Genomic DNA, 15,665 nt, shown 5'->3' with positions numbered 1-15,665 from the left:
GCTGCAATCAGAGGGCCTGGCTGGGCCACGCCAGCGCCGGATGTGAGCAGCAGCCCACGGCTCTGAACAGAGGCTGTAATTAAGCCAAGGAGCTCCAAAATGACAGGCACCCGGGCTGCATCTGGCCAGGGCTGCCTGTCATTTGGGGTCAGGGCTCTCCCCTAATGGGAAGGCTAGTGGGTTAATTTCAGGGTGCACTGGGCAGTGTGCGGGGAGCACTGGGCGACGGCTGCAGAGGGTGCCAGCCAGGACGCTGGGAGGGACTGCCCTGTCTGGGAACCCCACCTCACGTGGGGTTACCAAAGCACGTCAATGGCTGCTGAGCCACTCCCTGCGTGCCCCAGAGGTCACCGGCCAGATGGGATAAGGCCCATGCTACAAGAACCATGGGACGTGGGCCTTGTCCCACTGGGGAGAAGCCTGGGGGGCATCTGAGCCGCCCCACCGTGTTTGACGCAGGCCCATCTGGTGGTGGTGTGCATTCGGTGAGCTGGGCCATCCCAACCCTCCCCCTGGTAATTTACACTGATCGGCAGGGCTGCCACAGCTGGGAGGCCAAGGGCTGTGGGGCCGGAGCTCCCCCTTCAGCCAGGGCTGGCTGGTGGGGCATTTGCATGGCTCTCCAGCACGTCTCTCCTTGAGCTGGGGGAGCTGCTGGCAGGGTTGGGATCCTGCTCTGGAGGGAGGCCAAGGACAGGCTGTAATGCAGCCACCTGGACGGATCAGGTGTATGGGCATGGCCTGCTCCGGCGGGTGGGGGGAAACAGGACTGGGAGCTGCAGAGTGACCTCCCAAAGGAAGGGGGCTGGGCGTGGGGCTTGTGCCATGGGTCTGCAGGGCAGGAGAGCAGAGGGAGGTGGGGGAAGCGGTAAATTAGAGGGGCCTCCCCTGCTCCCCTTGGAGCTCTGGGGCCCGCCTGTCTCCAGGCCCCTAAGCTGGGCTCTGCGTGATGCTGACCCCAAGGCTGGCTTTGGCCCAAGCAGTGTGGACGCCTGGTGCTTTGGGGTGGGGGGCTAGTGAGAGGGGCTTGCCCCACTGTCGGTGGGGAGGAGTCTCCTCCATCCCCATCGAGACCTGCTGGGACCTGAGTGTCTGGAGCGAAGGTGGGGGTGCGGGGTTCCAACCCCATCAAAGCCCCTGCCTGGGTTACTGTGCAGCCCCCCCACCCCAGTGCCACCGTGTTTCCTGGGGGCCCCTCACAGGCGGGGGGAGATCGGCTGCCACCTGCCAGGCTCTCCAGCATGGGCCCCTTTCCGAGGCTGCTGACCCGGAAACCTGCCAGGTGCCCCGTGCCCACGGCGACGGGCTCAGGAGGGTCCTGCAGCTCCCGGTTTTGTACCTCAGCCGTGGCAGCTCTGTGGGAGCGTGGCCGTGGGGGGAGGACGTGCGGGGCAGGACACCCCCCGCGCCAGCAGGAACCCCGGGGCCAGGAGCAGCGGCGGGGCTGGAGTCCAGACCCCCAGCCTGGCATCCCGCGCTGCCCGGGGCCAGCGTCCTGCGGGTCCTGCCCCGGGCCAGCGTCCTGCGGGTCCTGCCCCGGGCCAGCCGCGGGCCAGGCCGGCCCCTGCCGAACTCAGGCCCCGGGCAGCGCGGCCGGCCTGGCACCGCCGGGCCGCCCCCGGGCCCGTGGAGGGGGAGCCGGGCTCGGGCCCCCCCAGGCGCACGTGGGAGCGGAGCCGGGCCCAGCTGGGCCCCTCGCCCGCGCCCCCGCCCGGACCCTGCGCTTCGGGCGCCCCCTGGCGGCTCCGCGCTGCCAGCGCGCCCGGGGAACCGGCCCTGGCGGGGGGGGATCTCGGCGCCCGGCGGGAGCCCGGGGCCGGCGAAGGCGGGTCGATCGGCGCCAACCGGAACCGGAACCGGAACCGGGGGACTGGAACCGGGGCTGCGCCCAGCCCAGGCCGGCGCGGGGCCGAGGCTGCTTCCCGCTGCCGGACCCCCCCCCTCCCCCGCAGGCGGCGGCCCGGGGATCGGGGATCCGGGATCGGGGCCCCCATGGCCTCCTCGGGCCCCCCCGGCTCCTGCTGCCCCCACGGGCCGGCCGTGCCCGGCGCGCACCAGACCGCGGCGGAGATGGACTTCGAGCGAGGTACCGGGGTGGGGGGGAGCAGGGACCGGTCCCGCCCCCCCGGCCCCGGGCAGCGGGTGAAGATCGGCCCCGGGGGGCGGCCCGGCTGGGGGGCAGGGCGGGGGCTGCGGCTGGGGGGCAGGGCGGGGGGGCCCGGGGCGGATGGGGGGGGCTGGCCCCTCCCCCACGCCCGGGCCCCAGATCTCGCCTCTCTCCCTAGGGGTCTGGTCGGCCGCCCTGGACGGGGACCTGGGGCGGGTCCGGAGGCTCCTGGTGGAGAAGCGGGTGGATCCCAGCCAGCCCGACCTGGCCGGCTACACCGCCCTGGTAGGTGCCTCGGCCGGGCCCCCCAGGCCCTTCGGGGGGACGGGGCTGGTGCGGACTCCCTGGGGCAGGGTAAGGGTGGCACGAGCTGCTGGGCCCCGGCTCCTGTGACCGGCCGGCCTGGGGCAGGGGGGAGATGGGGGGGTTCAGGGGCGGGGGCCCCCGTGGGGCCAGGGCTAGACTCGGTGGAAAGCTCCGGCCCCCCGGGAAGACGTAACCGCCCCGTGGCTCAGCCCCACGCCGGTGGCCACGGAAAGGGCAGGAGGGCACGGAGCCTGTGGGGTTCCCGGCAGCCGGTGCCCAGGGTGCCAGCCAGCTGGGCTCAAAGGGGAGGCAGGGATGGGATCCAGCCTTGTGACCTCGTCGCCCGGCGCCCGCTGCCAGCTTAGCTAGAGAGGGGGTTGACCCCAGACAGCTAACCTGGCGCACTCTGTGTGTGTGGACGCTCTTCAATCCGGGGCCACCTGCCTGAGTGCAGGTCCAAGGGGAGCCCCCGGAGCTGGGCCCACGCAGGCCACACGGCTCGCACCCACTAGGCTCCGCTCTCACCGGTGTGACGTCTGCGTGTAGACAAGGCCTGGGATTTAACGAGGGCTTGGCTGGGAGGTCTCGTGGTGGAGGGCTGGTGGGATTCCCGAGGGGATGCCGTTCCCCGGGGGGAGAGCGGGCGAGCGTTACTTACCCAGGGCCGCAAGGCTGGGCCCAGAGTTTGAACTCGGGACGAGAGCTGTGTACCCATGCCCTGCCTGGTGCTAAAATGCCATGGCTTGGGTGGGGGATTAAATGGAGGTTCTTAAATAGTCAGATCCCCTGGAAGCTTGTCTTGCGAGCTGGGCTGTGATCATGGTGTCCCTCCCCAGAGCCAGCTGCACTTCAGGGCAGACCGAGGCGTCCCGGGGCTGGGTGGGCAGAGCACTTTGAGGCGTGGGGGGCGGAAGGAGCTGAGCGCGCAGAGGCGGCTCCTGAGGTGCCCTCTTCCCTGTGTTTCAAAGCACTACGCCAGCCGCAATGGGCACGGAGCCGTCTGCCAGTTCCTGCTGCAGAGTGGGGCCCGGTGCAACGCCCAGACCCACGGTGGGGCCACCGCCCTGCACCGAGCCAGCTACTGCGGCCACGTGGACGTGGCCAGGCTGCTGCTGGCCCACGGAGCCGACCCCGGCATCGTGGATGACGACGGCATGACAAGTTTGCATAAGGTGCGGGGCTGGGGCCCCTCCCCCCCGCTGTCCCCTTGTGGTTCCCTGTTGTGGGCGGGGGTCTCAGTGCACAGCACTGCCCCCTGCAGGCAGACCTGCCCCAGCAGGTGTGTCGCTCGCCCTCTGCTGGCTGGAGCGGACAACGCCACTCCATGCCTGGAGCCGGGAAGGTCCTGTTTGCGCAGCCGCGGGCTGCAGGTTCTGTTCCCGGGCCCCAGGGCCGAGGTGGTTCGATGGGAGGCTGTGGGGCTGCAGAGTCAGCACCCTGTCCTGTGCCCCAGCTGGGCCCTGGTTCTCTCCCCTTTGCTGACAAGAGACGTCTCCTTCCTCCACGGGCATCTGGTCGAGCGAATACTCCCTATGGGTCCGTGCCGCACCCTGCCCCCCGCCCCACGGGAGCGCGCGCCCTGCCTCACTCCTGCTCTCCTTTCGCAGGCCGCCGAGCGAGGCCACCGTGAGCTCTGTGAGCTCTTGCTGCGGCACAGCCCGGGGCTGAAGGGCGTCCGGGACAGGAGGGCCAGGAGCGCACGTGACCTGGTCCCCGGCAGCGGTGCCTTGCGGGACCTCCTGGAGCCCTGAGGGCAGCGCGCGGCGGGGTGGTGCCGCCCCAGGGTGCTCTGTGCTTTGTCTCCCCCTCTTGGCCTGCTGCGGGATTGCAGCCGGTGCTGCCGTTGGGCCCTCCGGCCTCTCCCGAGCTGTCCCTGTGCGTGCAGCCCTGGGGTGATCTGGGCGCGCACCCCACTGGGCGGCTGCTCTGGGGAGCCTGCGGCGGGAGAGGAGAACGGGCACAGCTGGGCAGGGAAAAGGAGGGAACCGCTATAAACCGTGTACGTGTCCCTGGCTGCGGGGAGCCACGTTCGGGGGCTGAGATCAAGGGGAGTCCAGCGAGACGGCAGGACACCCGGAGCCGCCAGGGTGCCCCTGCTCCCAGCCTGCACTGCTGATGTCACCACGCGGGGGCTCCCACTGTGCTGACCTGGCCTCCGCAGGCAGGGAAGAGGCTGCCGGCTCCGCTCTCAGGCAGCTGCAGTGGCTGGCGGCGGGGTGGGCCTCTGGGGGGCAGGGGCCTGTGTCCAGCCCTCTGCGTGAGCCAGGCACCACTGCCCAGGCCTGAGCCAGGCTCCCAGGGCCACACGGCTGGCGGGAAGCTGAGGCAGCCATGTTGGTTGTGGGCATTGAGAGACAGGCGTGGGCTGGTCCCCTGTGCTGGGCACCACGGACCCTGTCCAGCAGGGGCTGCAGGCTCACATCCCCTGGGAGGAGGAGTCTGGCTGGGGTGAAGGCCGGTGGCCTGCTCCGTGCCCAGAGCAGATGGCAGCACGGTGCCAGGCAGCGTCTGCTGGGATTTCTGGCCTGGCACCGTGGCTAGGGCTGCTGTGGGCTCCTCTCTATGCCCGCAACCCTGAGCTGGGGGAGATGGGGGGCTGAGATAGGTTCTCCCCCTTCATGGAGCTATTTCAGTCCTTGGTACTGGGCTGGGGAACCGGAACCCCCCAAGGATCTGGTGCCAGGATGTCGGGCTTCCCCACCATTAACTCTTCCCCACCTAGTCCCCTGCCTTGTCCGTGTGTCCCGCGGGGCTGGTCTCTGGGGTCCTGCCCTCTGCTGGGGAAGATAGGTTAGTGCCCACCCCTGCCCTGTGTTGCCTGCTCCTCTATCCCCTTGCTGTTCCGCCCCGCTCCACCCCCTCACCGCCCCAGCAGGAAGCAGGCTGGGGGTGCGGTCCTGCAAACATATCCTCCCCACTTGCTCACAGCTGGATTGGAGGGGACCAAAGGGGAAAAAGGGGGAGGGAAGCCCAGACCCCTCCCCATCTATTGCACAGTGATCTGGCTGGGGGCAGGGTGGCTTCTTCTACTCCCCCCTCCCCATGCTAAAGGAACCCCCCCAACCATAGGCCCACAGAGAGCCACCCCTCCCACCCATCCCCAGTGCTAAGCGGAGGTGGAACAGGGGGGCTGCCCTGTCTCCCAGGGAGGGTCCAGCGGAGCCCCCCAAGCTGTGGTCAGTGGAAACTGCATGGAGGGCAGGCCCAGGGGCTGGGAGGTGGACGCTGAGCCTCAAACAGCAGGGCCAGCCCCGACCTACAGGGGAGAGCGCCCCCTGCTGAGCGCCCACCATGTTCCCTGCAGCACAGCGCCCCCTAGTGCCAGCCCCGACCTACAGGGGAGAGCGCCCCCTGCTGCGCGCCCCCTGTACTCCCTGCAGCACAGCGCCCCCTAGTGCCAGCCCCGACCTACAGGGGAGAGCGCCCCCTGCTGAGCGCCCCCTGTACTCCCTGCAGCACAGCGCCCCCTAGTGCCAGCCCCGACCTACAGGGGAGAGCGCCCCCTGCTGAGCGCCCACCATGTTCCCTGCAGCACAGCGCCCCCTACTGCCACACTAGGGCCAGCCCTCTGCAGTGTGCAGTGTCTTTGGGAGGTGCCCTGTTTCTGGGGGGTGGGGACATGCTAGCAGGGCATAAATTCATAATAAATCCCTCACCAACTGCACTGTCCCTTTTTTGTGTAAACTCACCCTGACGAACCTACGCGGAGATGGGAGCAGTGTGGGGCAGGGACTGTCTCTGTTCCGTGCCTGTGCGGCGCCTGGCAAGGGGGGCTGGGCTGGGCACATCGTCCCGCTAGCCGCTGGTGGGGCAGACGCCTGCTCCCTGCCCCGGGTCCTGCGCTGGTCCCCGGGCCGGTCTCCCTGGTGCTGAGGCGCGGGGGAGGCCGAGGGGCAGCGTGGCTGGGGGGTTACCTGCCAGCCTAGCACGGCAGGAGAGCTGGGTTCCAGTCCTGCCTCGGCCAGGCCTTTGCCCCAGCTCTGTGCCTCAGTGTCCCCGCTGGGGACGGGGGGGTGATGGCTGCTGGCAACTGGCTCTGAGGGGGTGGGGGCGCTAGAAGGGCTCAGGGCTGTTCCCGGGGCTCTCCGGGGAGCGTTGCCCGGTCAGGGCACCCCATGGCAGGGCCCTGTGGGCCCCGCCCCGCTCCCTTCGCTCTGGGGCCGGGCCGGCGCTGCCCGTGGGCCGCCGGCGGGGAGCCCGAGGCGGAGCCGGGCGGGTCACCGGGGCCGGCGCCGGGGGTGGGGGGCGGACCCGCCGCTGGGATAAAAGCAGCGGGGTGGGGCGAGCCGGGCGCGGGCGGACCATGGAGCTCATCAGCGTCCAGCAGCTGGTGAGCGGAGGGTGCCCCGGGGGGTGGCGAAGCCCGGGGAGCCGTGCGGGACACGGGGGCGCTGCGCTGCTGGGCCCGGCCGGAGCCCTTGGGTCGTCCAGGGCGGCGGGTTCGCTTCACCCCAGAGGTGGCTGCATTGGCCCAAGCCCCGTCCGCGGGGCGTGCGCAGCCCCCTGGTCTGCGGGCCAAGGCTGGGGGCGGGGCGGTCCCAGCCGGACTCTCCTTAGGTGCGGGGAGGGGGCCTCTGGATTGACTTTGTGTCCGGGGGGCGGGGGGGCTGGTTATGGGGCAAATGTCTGCTCCCGGCGGCAGCGTCGTGTGTCAACCCGGAGGTCTCCAGGGCGCTGGGCTGTGGCTTTCCTGGGAACAGACCCGGCTGGGGGCCCCACTGGGCTGCCGCCCCCCATTGCGGTGACGTGGCAAATGGGGGGTGGGTTTGTGGATGGGGGGATGCAGGGGACTGCCAGGGAGCTTGCCCCCTCACCCCCCAGAACGGGGCACTGCCCCCGGGTCACCCCCTGCCCTTGTGATCTCCGCAGTCCCTACACGGCGGGTCTGGTGGGATCCCCCTTGCGCCGCCCCACTCGCCTGGGTCTGGCGCCTGGCTAAAGCCCCGGGGACGAGGGGGTTGGGGGAGCTGGTGCTCAGTGCCGCGGGGGCTGTTTGGGCAGCCCCTGCACTGGCCCTTCCAGGCTGGGCCAAGGCCGCTGTGTGACTCGGCTGTTGCTTTGTGGGTTGCTGGCTCAGTCTGCCCAGGGTGGGCTGGGTACCCCCTGTTGCCCCTTGGCCCCTGGCCCTGCAGGCTTGTTGGCACTTGTTTGCCCTTGGGCAGCATCCACCACACGTGCTGTTTATTTCAGGCGGGCCCCAGCCCCTGGAGGGGGTATAAATAGGGGCTGACGCTGCCCTCGGCCCGGACAGGTGCACGGCCGGAATGCCAGCCGCAGCCAGCGGGGCGCCCGGGCAGCCATGACGGGAGATGGCAGAGCAGGGACTGGACACCCCCTTCCCCTGGGCGAGCAGGGCCCAGCCAGCCAGGGAGCGAGTGATCCGGGGAGAGCTGTGCGCAGCCCGGAGCCGGGCCTGCCAAGGGCCCAACGACCTGGGAATGTCCCGTTCGCACCCCCGCACTTGGCACCAGCTGGGGAGCGCGGAGCTAGTCATGGGGAGCCGGGCTTAGCACTTCCAGCCTCCTCTCCCAGCGTCCTTCTGTGAGCCAGGCTCCCGCTCTGCCCTGAGCCGCCCCTGCTCTGTGCCTCTTTCCCAGCTGTAGAGAAGGCCTGGCCTCACTACACCCCCTGAGTTTTAATTCATGTTTGAAAGGTGCATCCCATTCCCTGCCCCCTGAGCCAGCCAGTCTCCGTCCTGGGGCTGGATGGGAGCCAGCACCCCCCAGAGGGGAAAGGCCCCGTGTCCCATTCACTGCCCCCGAGACAGCCAGTCCAAGCCCTGGGGCTGGAACCAGTGTCCCTGGAGGGGAAAGGCCCCGTGTCCCATTCTCTGCCACCCTGAGCCAGCCAGTCCCTGCCCACCCTGGGGTCAGATGGCAGCCGGTGCCCCCTAGAGGAGAAAGGCCCCATGTCCCATGGGGATGCCCCATCTCCTACATTTCATGCCCTGGCTCCACCCTCTACCTCTCCTGCCCCCCCTTCTCCCCAGGTAAGTGGTGACAGGTATGAGGGGACGGTGCGGGCCTTCGAGGTGCTGGCGAGGGGAGCAGCACAGGAGCCCGAGGGCTGGCGGCGCGGCGTGGCCGGGGTGCGGGATGCCGTCAGCAAGGAGAAGCAGAAGGTGAAGGAAGAGAGGAGGAAGAAGGTGAGCGGCTGGCCCCTGGCAGGGTGGGGTGGCCACAAGGGAACTCCGGGGACAGGATCCTATAGGATCCATAGGGTCTTTCCCCAGCCCCGGTGTCTAGCTCTGTGAACTCTGTGCTTGCTTGTCCTGCTCTGTGAAGGCCAGAATGGCATTTGGTGCCCCTCACTCCCGACCCGCGGCCCCTGCCGTCCCAGCCCTGGGCTTCCCTCCAGCTCTGCTGGAGCCCCTCAATCCCGTCCCCCAGCCCTCTTACACCCCAGCCCTGGGCTCCCCCACCCCCTTCTCTGCTGGAGCCCCTCAATCCCGTCCCCCAGCCCTCTTACACCCCAGCCCTGGGCTCCCCCACCCCCTTCTCTGGTGGTGCCCCTCACTCCCGACCCGCGGCCCCTGCCATCCCAGCGCTGGGCTCCCGCTCAGCGGAGAGCACTGAAGAAGTCAGCGGTGGTCTCCCTAGGCTGGTGGAACCAGGTGTCTGGGGGACTCTAGCTCTCCCCCCTTGACTTAGAATCTGACCCCCTTGACCTGGCTTTGTGCCAGGAGCTCAGACGGGCCTAGATGCCCCTGGGGGGACCGAGTGCCCAGTTCCTGTCCCATGCTCAGGACAACCCCAGCTGGGTGTGGCATGGCCCCAGGTCCTGTCCACTCTCCTGGGCGGCTGGTGCCGGCACCAGGCATGCTGGCTCTGCCCTAACCTGCACTCTGACCTGCCCTGGCCAGCTTGAGACGCTCAACAGCTCCCGGGTGCGGCTGGAGAGTCTCCAAGACCTGGAGGACATTGTGAGGCTGCGGAAGCACAAGAAGAGCCGGACGCGGGTGGTCCGCCCCAAGGAGCCAGAGCCAGAGCCGGCAGTGACGGTGAGCGACACCCCAGCCGCCCGGCCCGGGATGGGAGCGAGGCCGCCGGGGGCTCAGATCACTCGGTCCCAGCCAGCTGCGCTAGTCCGGAGCCAGCGACCCCTCCTCAGGGGCTGCTCTGCCCCCCTGCAGCGGTGGCTGGAGCCCTCAGGGGGAACGGGGGGGATGCTGGCGAGATGCTCTGAGCCAGCTGGGCAGTGCCCCGGGGCGTGGGGGGGCACTGCCCGGGCACTAACCCCTCCCTGTCCGCCCTAGGCGGAGCCTGTGGATGCTGCGCGGTTCCTGCAGGCGGTGCTGGAGAACCAGGTTCCCACGATTGACAAGTACCTGGCGGACGGCGGGGACCCCAATGCTCACGACCAGGTGTGAGGGCCGGGGGAAGGGCGGGTCCTGGGGCTTTAACCCAGGACGTGCCTTGAGCGAGGTTGGTTCTCGCCACGAGCCCAGCCTGCGGCTGAGCCCCTCTAGGTGCCACGGGACGTCCCCTGCTCGGGCTGACGCCCCGTGGCCAGGGGGATCCGGCTGGGACCTTTGATTGGCGGGGCTCCCCCGGCAGAACGCGCCTTGGGGAGGGTGTGCCCAGCCTTGCGGGGGGGAGGGGGGCAGTGATCTAGCAGCTGGAGCGCGTGTGTGTGTGGGGGGGATCCAGGGCCTCGGGATGGCGGGGGTGTCATAGAGCTTAAGGGCGGAAGGGACCAGCTCACCCAGTCTGACCCCCCTGTATATCCCAGACCACCCCCACCCACGGACCCAACAACCACAGATCCCAGCCCTCGGGAGCCCGGGCTGGCATGTGCCCCAGGCGGAGAACAGGAGGGACTGAGGTGCCCGGTGCCCCGCAGTGGCAGGGAACGATGACGTGAGATACACCCTGGCAAGGGACCCACCCCCCATGCTGCAGGGGAAGGTGACAAGCCCCCAAGGTCCCTGCGTCTGACCTGGGGGAAATTTCTTCCTGACCCGTCTCAGGCCACCAGGGAGACCTGGGGGTCTGAGCCAGAGCCGGCCACCCACGGGCCTGAGACAGAGAGAGCCCGGTGCCCCCGCAGAGCCCGGCCCTCCCCATGGGCCCATCCCCAGCTGGGGCTGCCCCTTGTTTAACCTCCCAGAATACACTGGGGGGAGGGGGGATCTCTTCCTGACCCTGGCGGGGGGCCAGCTGGAACCTGAAGCATGAGCTTTAGGCACATGGGAGTTCAACCCACCCAGCCCGCCATGGTCCCAAACGCCCCGGCCAACCAACGCCCCCTCTTGTCGGTTTGTCCTGCGCGCGCTTCAAACCCGTGATGGTGTTTGGCCAGCAATGCCCATGGGGGGCTGTTCCAGAGCCCGAGCCCTCCGGCGGTTCGAACCTGCTGGCTCCCTCGTGCCCGGAGCGTGTGTGTGTGTGGAGGGGGGGGGATCTAGCGCCCGGAGCGCGTGTGTGTGCGTGGAGGGGGGATCTGGTGCCTGGCTCCTGGGGAGCTGGGGCTGCGCTGCCCAGGGCAGGAGGGCAGCGGGGACCCAGCGCTGAGAGCAGCTGGGGTCGCCTGGCGCCGGGTGACACGGGTCTCTGCTGCAGTTCAGATGCACGGCGCTGCACTGGGCCTGCCTCCGGGGCCACACGGAGCTCGTGGACAAGCTGCTGGCGGCTGGAGCCAGGCTGGAGCCCAGGGATATGGTGAGCGAGCGTCTGGTGCCCACAGAGCCGTCCCCCTGCCGGGTCCCATGGCCAGGGCGCTTGGTGGGGTCAGAGCCCCCCGGGTCCTGCTCTGAGTCATTCCCAAGGGCTGGCAAACCTAGAGACTCTGAGAACCAGGCATGAGCGCTGGTGACCCGCAGCCCCCCGGGGCGCTGTGACCTGGGGCCCAGGGTCCGTGTCCCCGAGCAGCCCGGTGCCCTGGCCCCCCGGCGCCTGACTCTGCCTTCGCTCTGCCCAGCTGGAGGCCACGCCCGTGCTCTGGGCCTGCCGTGGGGGGCACCTGGAGATTCTCAAACGCCTGCTGGACAGAGGAGCCAAGATCTCCACGCGGGACAAGGTGAGGGGCTGGGGCTGGCAGCCGAGAGAGGGCAGCACCGGGGCCCGCTGCCACGGCCGTGAGAGGTGGCTCCCTCGGGGGGCTCTGCTGGGGGGAGTGGGTTTCCCAGCACCGATGGGGCAGGCTCTTTCCCTGCTCTCAGTCCCGTTTTGATGCCAGCCTTTCCTTGGCTCTCACTCTGCGTCCAGCCACCTTCCCTACATCACTCCATCCCACCTCTATTTCCCTTCACTTCCTGTCCTAAACTGGAGTGCGATGCAGGGGTGAGCCTGATCAGTGGAGACAGGGGCTGGCACCAAGCTGTCCAGGCCAGCTGGCAGCTCCCTCCCCGCTCTGGGCCTGTCCAGCAGGGTGTGCGCCCCCCAGGAAGCAGGGGCACTGGAACGGACAGGGCCCCCAGCTGCCCCTCCAGGTTAAAGGCGAGGGTGGCTGGTTGGGGCCTGGTCCGAGCTCCCTGCCCAAACGTGCTGTGGAGGGCGGAGAGATAGCTCAGTGGTTTGAGCATTGGCCTGCTAAACCCAGGGTCGTGAGTTCAATCCTTGAGGGGGCCATTTAGGGATTTGGGGCAAAAATTGGGGATTGGCCCTGCTTGGAGCAGGGGGTTGGACTAGATGACCTCCTGAAGTCCCTCCCACCCCGATAGTTTGTGCTTCTATGACCCCGGGGAGCGGGTGGCGCTAGAAGCGGGGTATTGGGGGCTGTGGGGAGGGGTGTGCGCCCCAGGGGTGTGTTGCCATGGTAACGGGCCCTTGTTCCCCTGCAGCTGAGGAGCACGGCGCTGCACGTGGCCATCCGGACGGGGCACTGTGAGTGCGCCGAGCACCTGATCGCCTGTGGGGCCGAGATTGACGCCCAGGACAAGGTAGCGGCCCGGGGCCTGAGCCCCCAGCCTCACTCCACGGGGCACGGCCCAGAGCCAGGGGCCGGGGAGCAGGCGCAGAGCTGTGGCTTGTACCCTGGGCTGGCTGGGCGCCGCACAGGGCCCCAGAGGCAGCTGCATGGGGGCAGGGCGGGGCGGGGGCAGGGGCGGGGGCAGTGCCAGGCATGTGCCCTGGTCCCGCTGAGCTGCCCGTGCCTTTGGCTGGCAGGAGGGGGACACGCCCATTCACGACGCCATCCGGCTGGGCCGCTTCAAGGCTGTGAAGACCCTGCTCATGTACGGTGCCAATCTCAGGGTCCGGAACCAGGTGAGCACCCTGTGGGGCTCCCCCGGGGACAGCCTGGGAGGGCAGGGGCTGCTCCCTCTGCCCAGCCTGGGGGGCTGTAGCCAATGGTAGAAACCAGCCACCCCCAGAGTGAGGCTCCCTCAGCCGGGAGCCCAGGCAGTGCCCTACCAATGACACCCTGAAGAGGGGGCTCGGGCTCCTGGGTTCTAGCCCAGCTCTGGGAGGGGCTCCCATGGGAGTCTTGGCTGATTGCAGGATCCCCTGGGGAGAGCTCCCCCCATGCTGACCCCCGGGCCTGCCCCATGCTGTCTGCACAGCACTGCCCTGGCCAGCGGGCTCTGCCCCCTCCCCGGACCGCTCATGTAGCGTGCGCCGGGTCCGCAGCGTCCCAGTCCTTGCCTAGTGCCGGGGAAGGGGCTCATGCCCACCGGCAGCCTAACAATATCGGCTCCCCGCAGGAGGCCCTGCGACCCGTGGACCTGGTGAAGGACTGGCAGAGGGGCATCCGGCAAACCTTGCAGGCGTGTGCCAACCGGCAGCGCCCCCCTCGGCGGCACTGATGTAGCAGAACCAGCGTTCATTCCCCCCCACCCTCCCCCCGTGACCACCAAAGGGGGCGGGGGGGACCAGGGCGCTGCCCTGAGCTACCCCGGTGCCCCTTGCAGGCTGTGCTCATCCTCACACGGCTCCCACACCTAGCCAGGGGACACCAACCTGGGGACAGTGCCATCCGTCCTAGCGGTGCCCTTGGGGTGGGGTGAGGTGAGGTTTGAGGTTGGTCCTAGGCAGAGGATTGACCCTGATGCTCCCCCATTCCTGGTGCCCTGGGGATGCTTCCCTTTGCCCAGGTGAGTCACTTGCCGTCCCTGAGGGAAACTGAGGCATGGAGGGGCTAAGCCTTGCCCATGGCTGGTTAGGGGAAGAGCTGCTGTCTTTCTCCCAGCTGCACTCATCTCTCTGTGGCCAGCACCAAAAGGAGAGGCACTGCCCTGGGGTCTGAGCTGACCCCCCACCTGTCCCTGGCCTGACCCCCGCCCCTCTTCTGGGCAGGCGAGCCCTGCGGCCTTCCCAAGGCTGTGTGCTGTAGGGAACACGGCTGCCCCCAGGGCCTAAGCATACAGCCCCCACTGCACCCCAGTCAGCTGGAGGCATGGGGCTAGGCTTGGGGTGCCCCCTAACTGCGGGGAGAGGCTGACCTGGCCCTGGGGGTAGAGCATGGTGCAGTGAGATGAGGCGGCAGGGCCCAGTCCCAGCCCAGGTTCCTGGCTGATGGAGGCAGACAGCTTTCCCGGCTGGGGGAAAATGGGGGGGAACCTCCTGCCCTCGGCCGCTCCCACTGTCAGTCTGTGCCCTGGCCCAGCTTCTGGCCATGGCAGCCCCCCCACCACCGTGGGCTGGCAGGGCCTGGCCCCTCCTTATACTAGTGCCTGAGAGGCTCCTGTTCCCCCCTGCACCCAGCCTTGCCCTTGTCCCCCAGCAGCCAGCCCCACAGCAATGAGCGTCCCCTGGGCTCAGGCTCCAGCCAGCGGGGAACAGCAGCAGGATAGGACATGGCTGATGGCTCGTGGGGCAGGGGGTGCCCCCTTCGCAGCCTGGCACAGGACAGGTACGGCCCCCTCTGGCCTGCCTGGAGGTTGTTCCCGGAGCGCTGCTGTCCCAGGAGCCGAGCTGGTTGAGATGCCCGCGGGGGCAGATAGGGAGGATGAGGGCCAAGGAACCCATGACTCTCCAGCCAGTTAGCCTGGAGCCGGGCAGCACCCACACCCCGCTGTGCCCCAGGCTGCCCAGCATGGTCCTTGCCCTTCTCCCAGCACTAGGGGAAAAGTGCCCAGGCCAAGAGGCAGATGGTCCTGCTTCTCTGCTGCGGGCTTTGGGTGAGTCCTGCCCCTTGCCTCAGTTTCCCTCTGTGTAAAATGGGGCTAACAGTGAGTGGAGCCAGCTTCCAGGACCCCCTAGCAGTGCAGTGGGTGAGCTGCAGCGTGCCCCGGGTTCATACCCAGCCCACAGGCAGCTCTGAGCCGCGGGCTGCCGTCTCAGCGCTGCAGGTCAGGCTGAGAGTGTGTGGGTCACCCTGGTTGGATTTCATGTGCCCAGGAAGCTGCTGGAGCATGGCCCCTGGGCCCCATCTCACCCCCGCTGGCACAGGCAGCCCGGCCAGAACCAGTACCAGGTGCCACCGGAGCTGTTCACACTCGGGGGGGGCATGCAACGTGGGCGTAGCAGACAGCAGCGTGGGCTTGCTACAGGGCTGCCCCCCTTCGAACAGTGCTCAGAGCAGGGCCCGCTGGCTGGTAGAGGCTCCAGTGCCCAGCGAGGGCAAGGAACCTGCGCCCAGGGCCGGGGGGGTAAGGCTAGAGGAAACGGTCCCTGCACCCCTGCCCTGGGTCACTGCCTGGAGTGGCCCCAACGGGGCCCCAGGCCTGCCGGGACAGGCACAAGGAGGCAGCAGGTGCAGGCTGGTGCAGCCGGGGATCTGCTCTGGCCGCAGCCCCCAAGGGGGGGCTCCAGGCCTGCAGGTGCCCGGCCCCGCCCCAGAGGCGCGTGAATAAAGCTCCATGGCAAGCAGCAGCGGTGGTGTGGTCTGTGCCCACCCTCGCTCCGCAGGTGCCATGCCAGGGCAGCGGAGGGGCGCGGGCTGCTCTAGGTGGGGCAGACGGGGGGCTGGATCTCAGCTTGGTTGGTTCACGCCAGGTATTCCCCTTCCCCCCCCAACGCAGGGCAGCACCGCATGAACTGTGCCAGCAGGCGCCCCCCCCCCTCCAGGAGAGCACCCGGCCCGGGCACCTCCTTTCACTCCCGCAAGGCGCAGAGTGGGGCGGGAAAGTGACTCGCCTGGGCCCTGGGGTGGGCGTTTCCTGCCCTGTGCCAGGTGGGTCACCCCCTGGAGGTGGTGGGTCTGCTCTTGGGGGTTAACGCAGGGCAGTATGGGGGGCGGGCGCCCCTCGCGGGGAGCCCCTGAGGGAGCCTTCACAAAAAGCCTGGTCCTCTGGCCGAGAGGAGCCCTGACAGCTCAGGCCACTCCGGCTCTGGCCGAGAAAGATGGAAGCCCCCCAGCCCCCCATTTCCAC

The 15,665-nt window shown here is 69.0% G+C and overlaps 2 protein-coding genes across 3 annotated transcripts; both read left to right on the top strand.

Annotated features, from left to right (window-relative positions):
• Nucleotides 1-1,792: 1,792 nt before the first annotated feature.
• Nucleotides 1,793-6,077, top strand: ANKRD39 (ankyrin repeat domain 39). Its single transcript, XM_048829615.2, has 4 exons — nt 1,793-2,086; nt 2,286-2,392; nt 3,382-3,585; nt 4,021-6,077. Exons 1-4 carry the CDS (start codon nt 1,993-1,995, stop codon nt 4,162-4,164), a joined length of 549 nt encoding a protein of 182 aa, XP_048685572.1. The 5' UTR covers nt 1,793-1,992; the 3' UTR covers nt 4,165-6,077.
• Nucleotides 6,078-6,699: 622 nt separating this feature from the next.
• ANKRD23 (ankyrin repeat domain 23) lies at nt 6,700-15,162 on the top strand. Of its 2 annotated transcripts, XM_048829614.2 has the most exons (9): nt 6,700-6,743; nt 8,403-8,558; nt 9,276-9,413; nt 9,669-9,776; nt 10,975-11,073; nt 11,333-11,431; nt 12,195-12,293; nt 12,520-12,618; nt 13,056-15,162. In XM_048829614.2, exons 1-9 carry the CDS (start codon nt 6,717-6,719, stop codon nt 13,155-13,157), a joined length of 927 nt encoding a protein of 308 aa, XP_048685571.1. In that variant the 5' UTR covers nt 6,700-6,716; the 3' UTR covers nt 13,158-15,162. The 2 variants fall into 2 exon arrangements, with proteins under 2 accessions (XP_048685571.1, XP_048685570.1); XM_048829613.2 differs by lacking the exon at nt 6,700-6,743 and having other exon boundaries at nt 7,972-8,558.
• Nucleotides 15,163-15,665: the final 503 nt, after the last annotated feature.

Source organism: Caretta caretta, chromosome 26 (genome assembly GCF_965140235.1).
Source record: "Caretta caretta isolate rCarCar2 chromosome 26, rCarCar1.hap1, whole genome shotgun sequence".
NCBI lineage: Eukaryota > Metazoa > Chordata > Testudines > Cheloniidae > Caretta > Caretta caretta.
The sequence above is the reverse complement of the archived record's forward strand: the minus strand, read 5'-3'. Positions and strand labels throughout refer to the sequence as shown.

Coding starts and splice junctions, on each gene's coding strand:
- ANKRD39 (XM_048829615.2), top strand. CDS start 1,993: ATGGCCTCCTCGGGCCCCCCCGGCTCCTGCTGCCCCCACGGGCCGGCC. Junction 2,087..2,285: donor GGAGATGGACTTCGAGCGAG/GTACCGGGGTGG, acceptor CTCTCTCCCTAG/GGGTCTGGTCGGCCGCCCTG. Junction 3,586..4,020: donor GCATGACAAGTTTGCATAAG/GTGCGGGGCTGG, acceptor CTCCTTTCGCAG/GCCGCCGAGCGAGGCCACCG.
- ANKRD23 (XM_048829613.2), top strand. CDS start 8,322: ATGTCCCATGGGGATGCCCCATCTCCTACATTTCATGCCCTGGCTCCA. Junction 9,414..9,668: donor AGCCAGAGCCGGCAGTGACG/GTGAGCGACACC, acceptor TGTCCGCCCTAG/GCGGAGCCTGTGGATGCTGC. Junction 12,619..13,055: donor ATCTCAGGGTCCGGAACCAG/GTGAGCACCCTG, acceptor GGCTCCCCGCAG/GAGGCCCTGCGACCCGTGGA.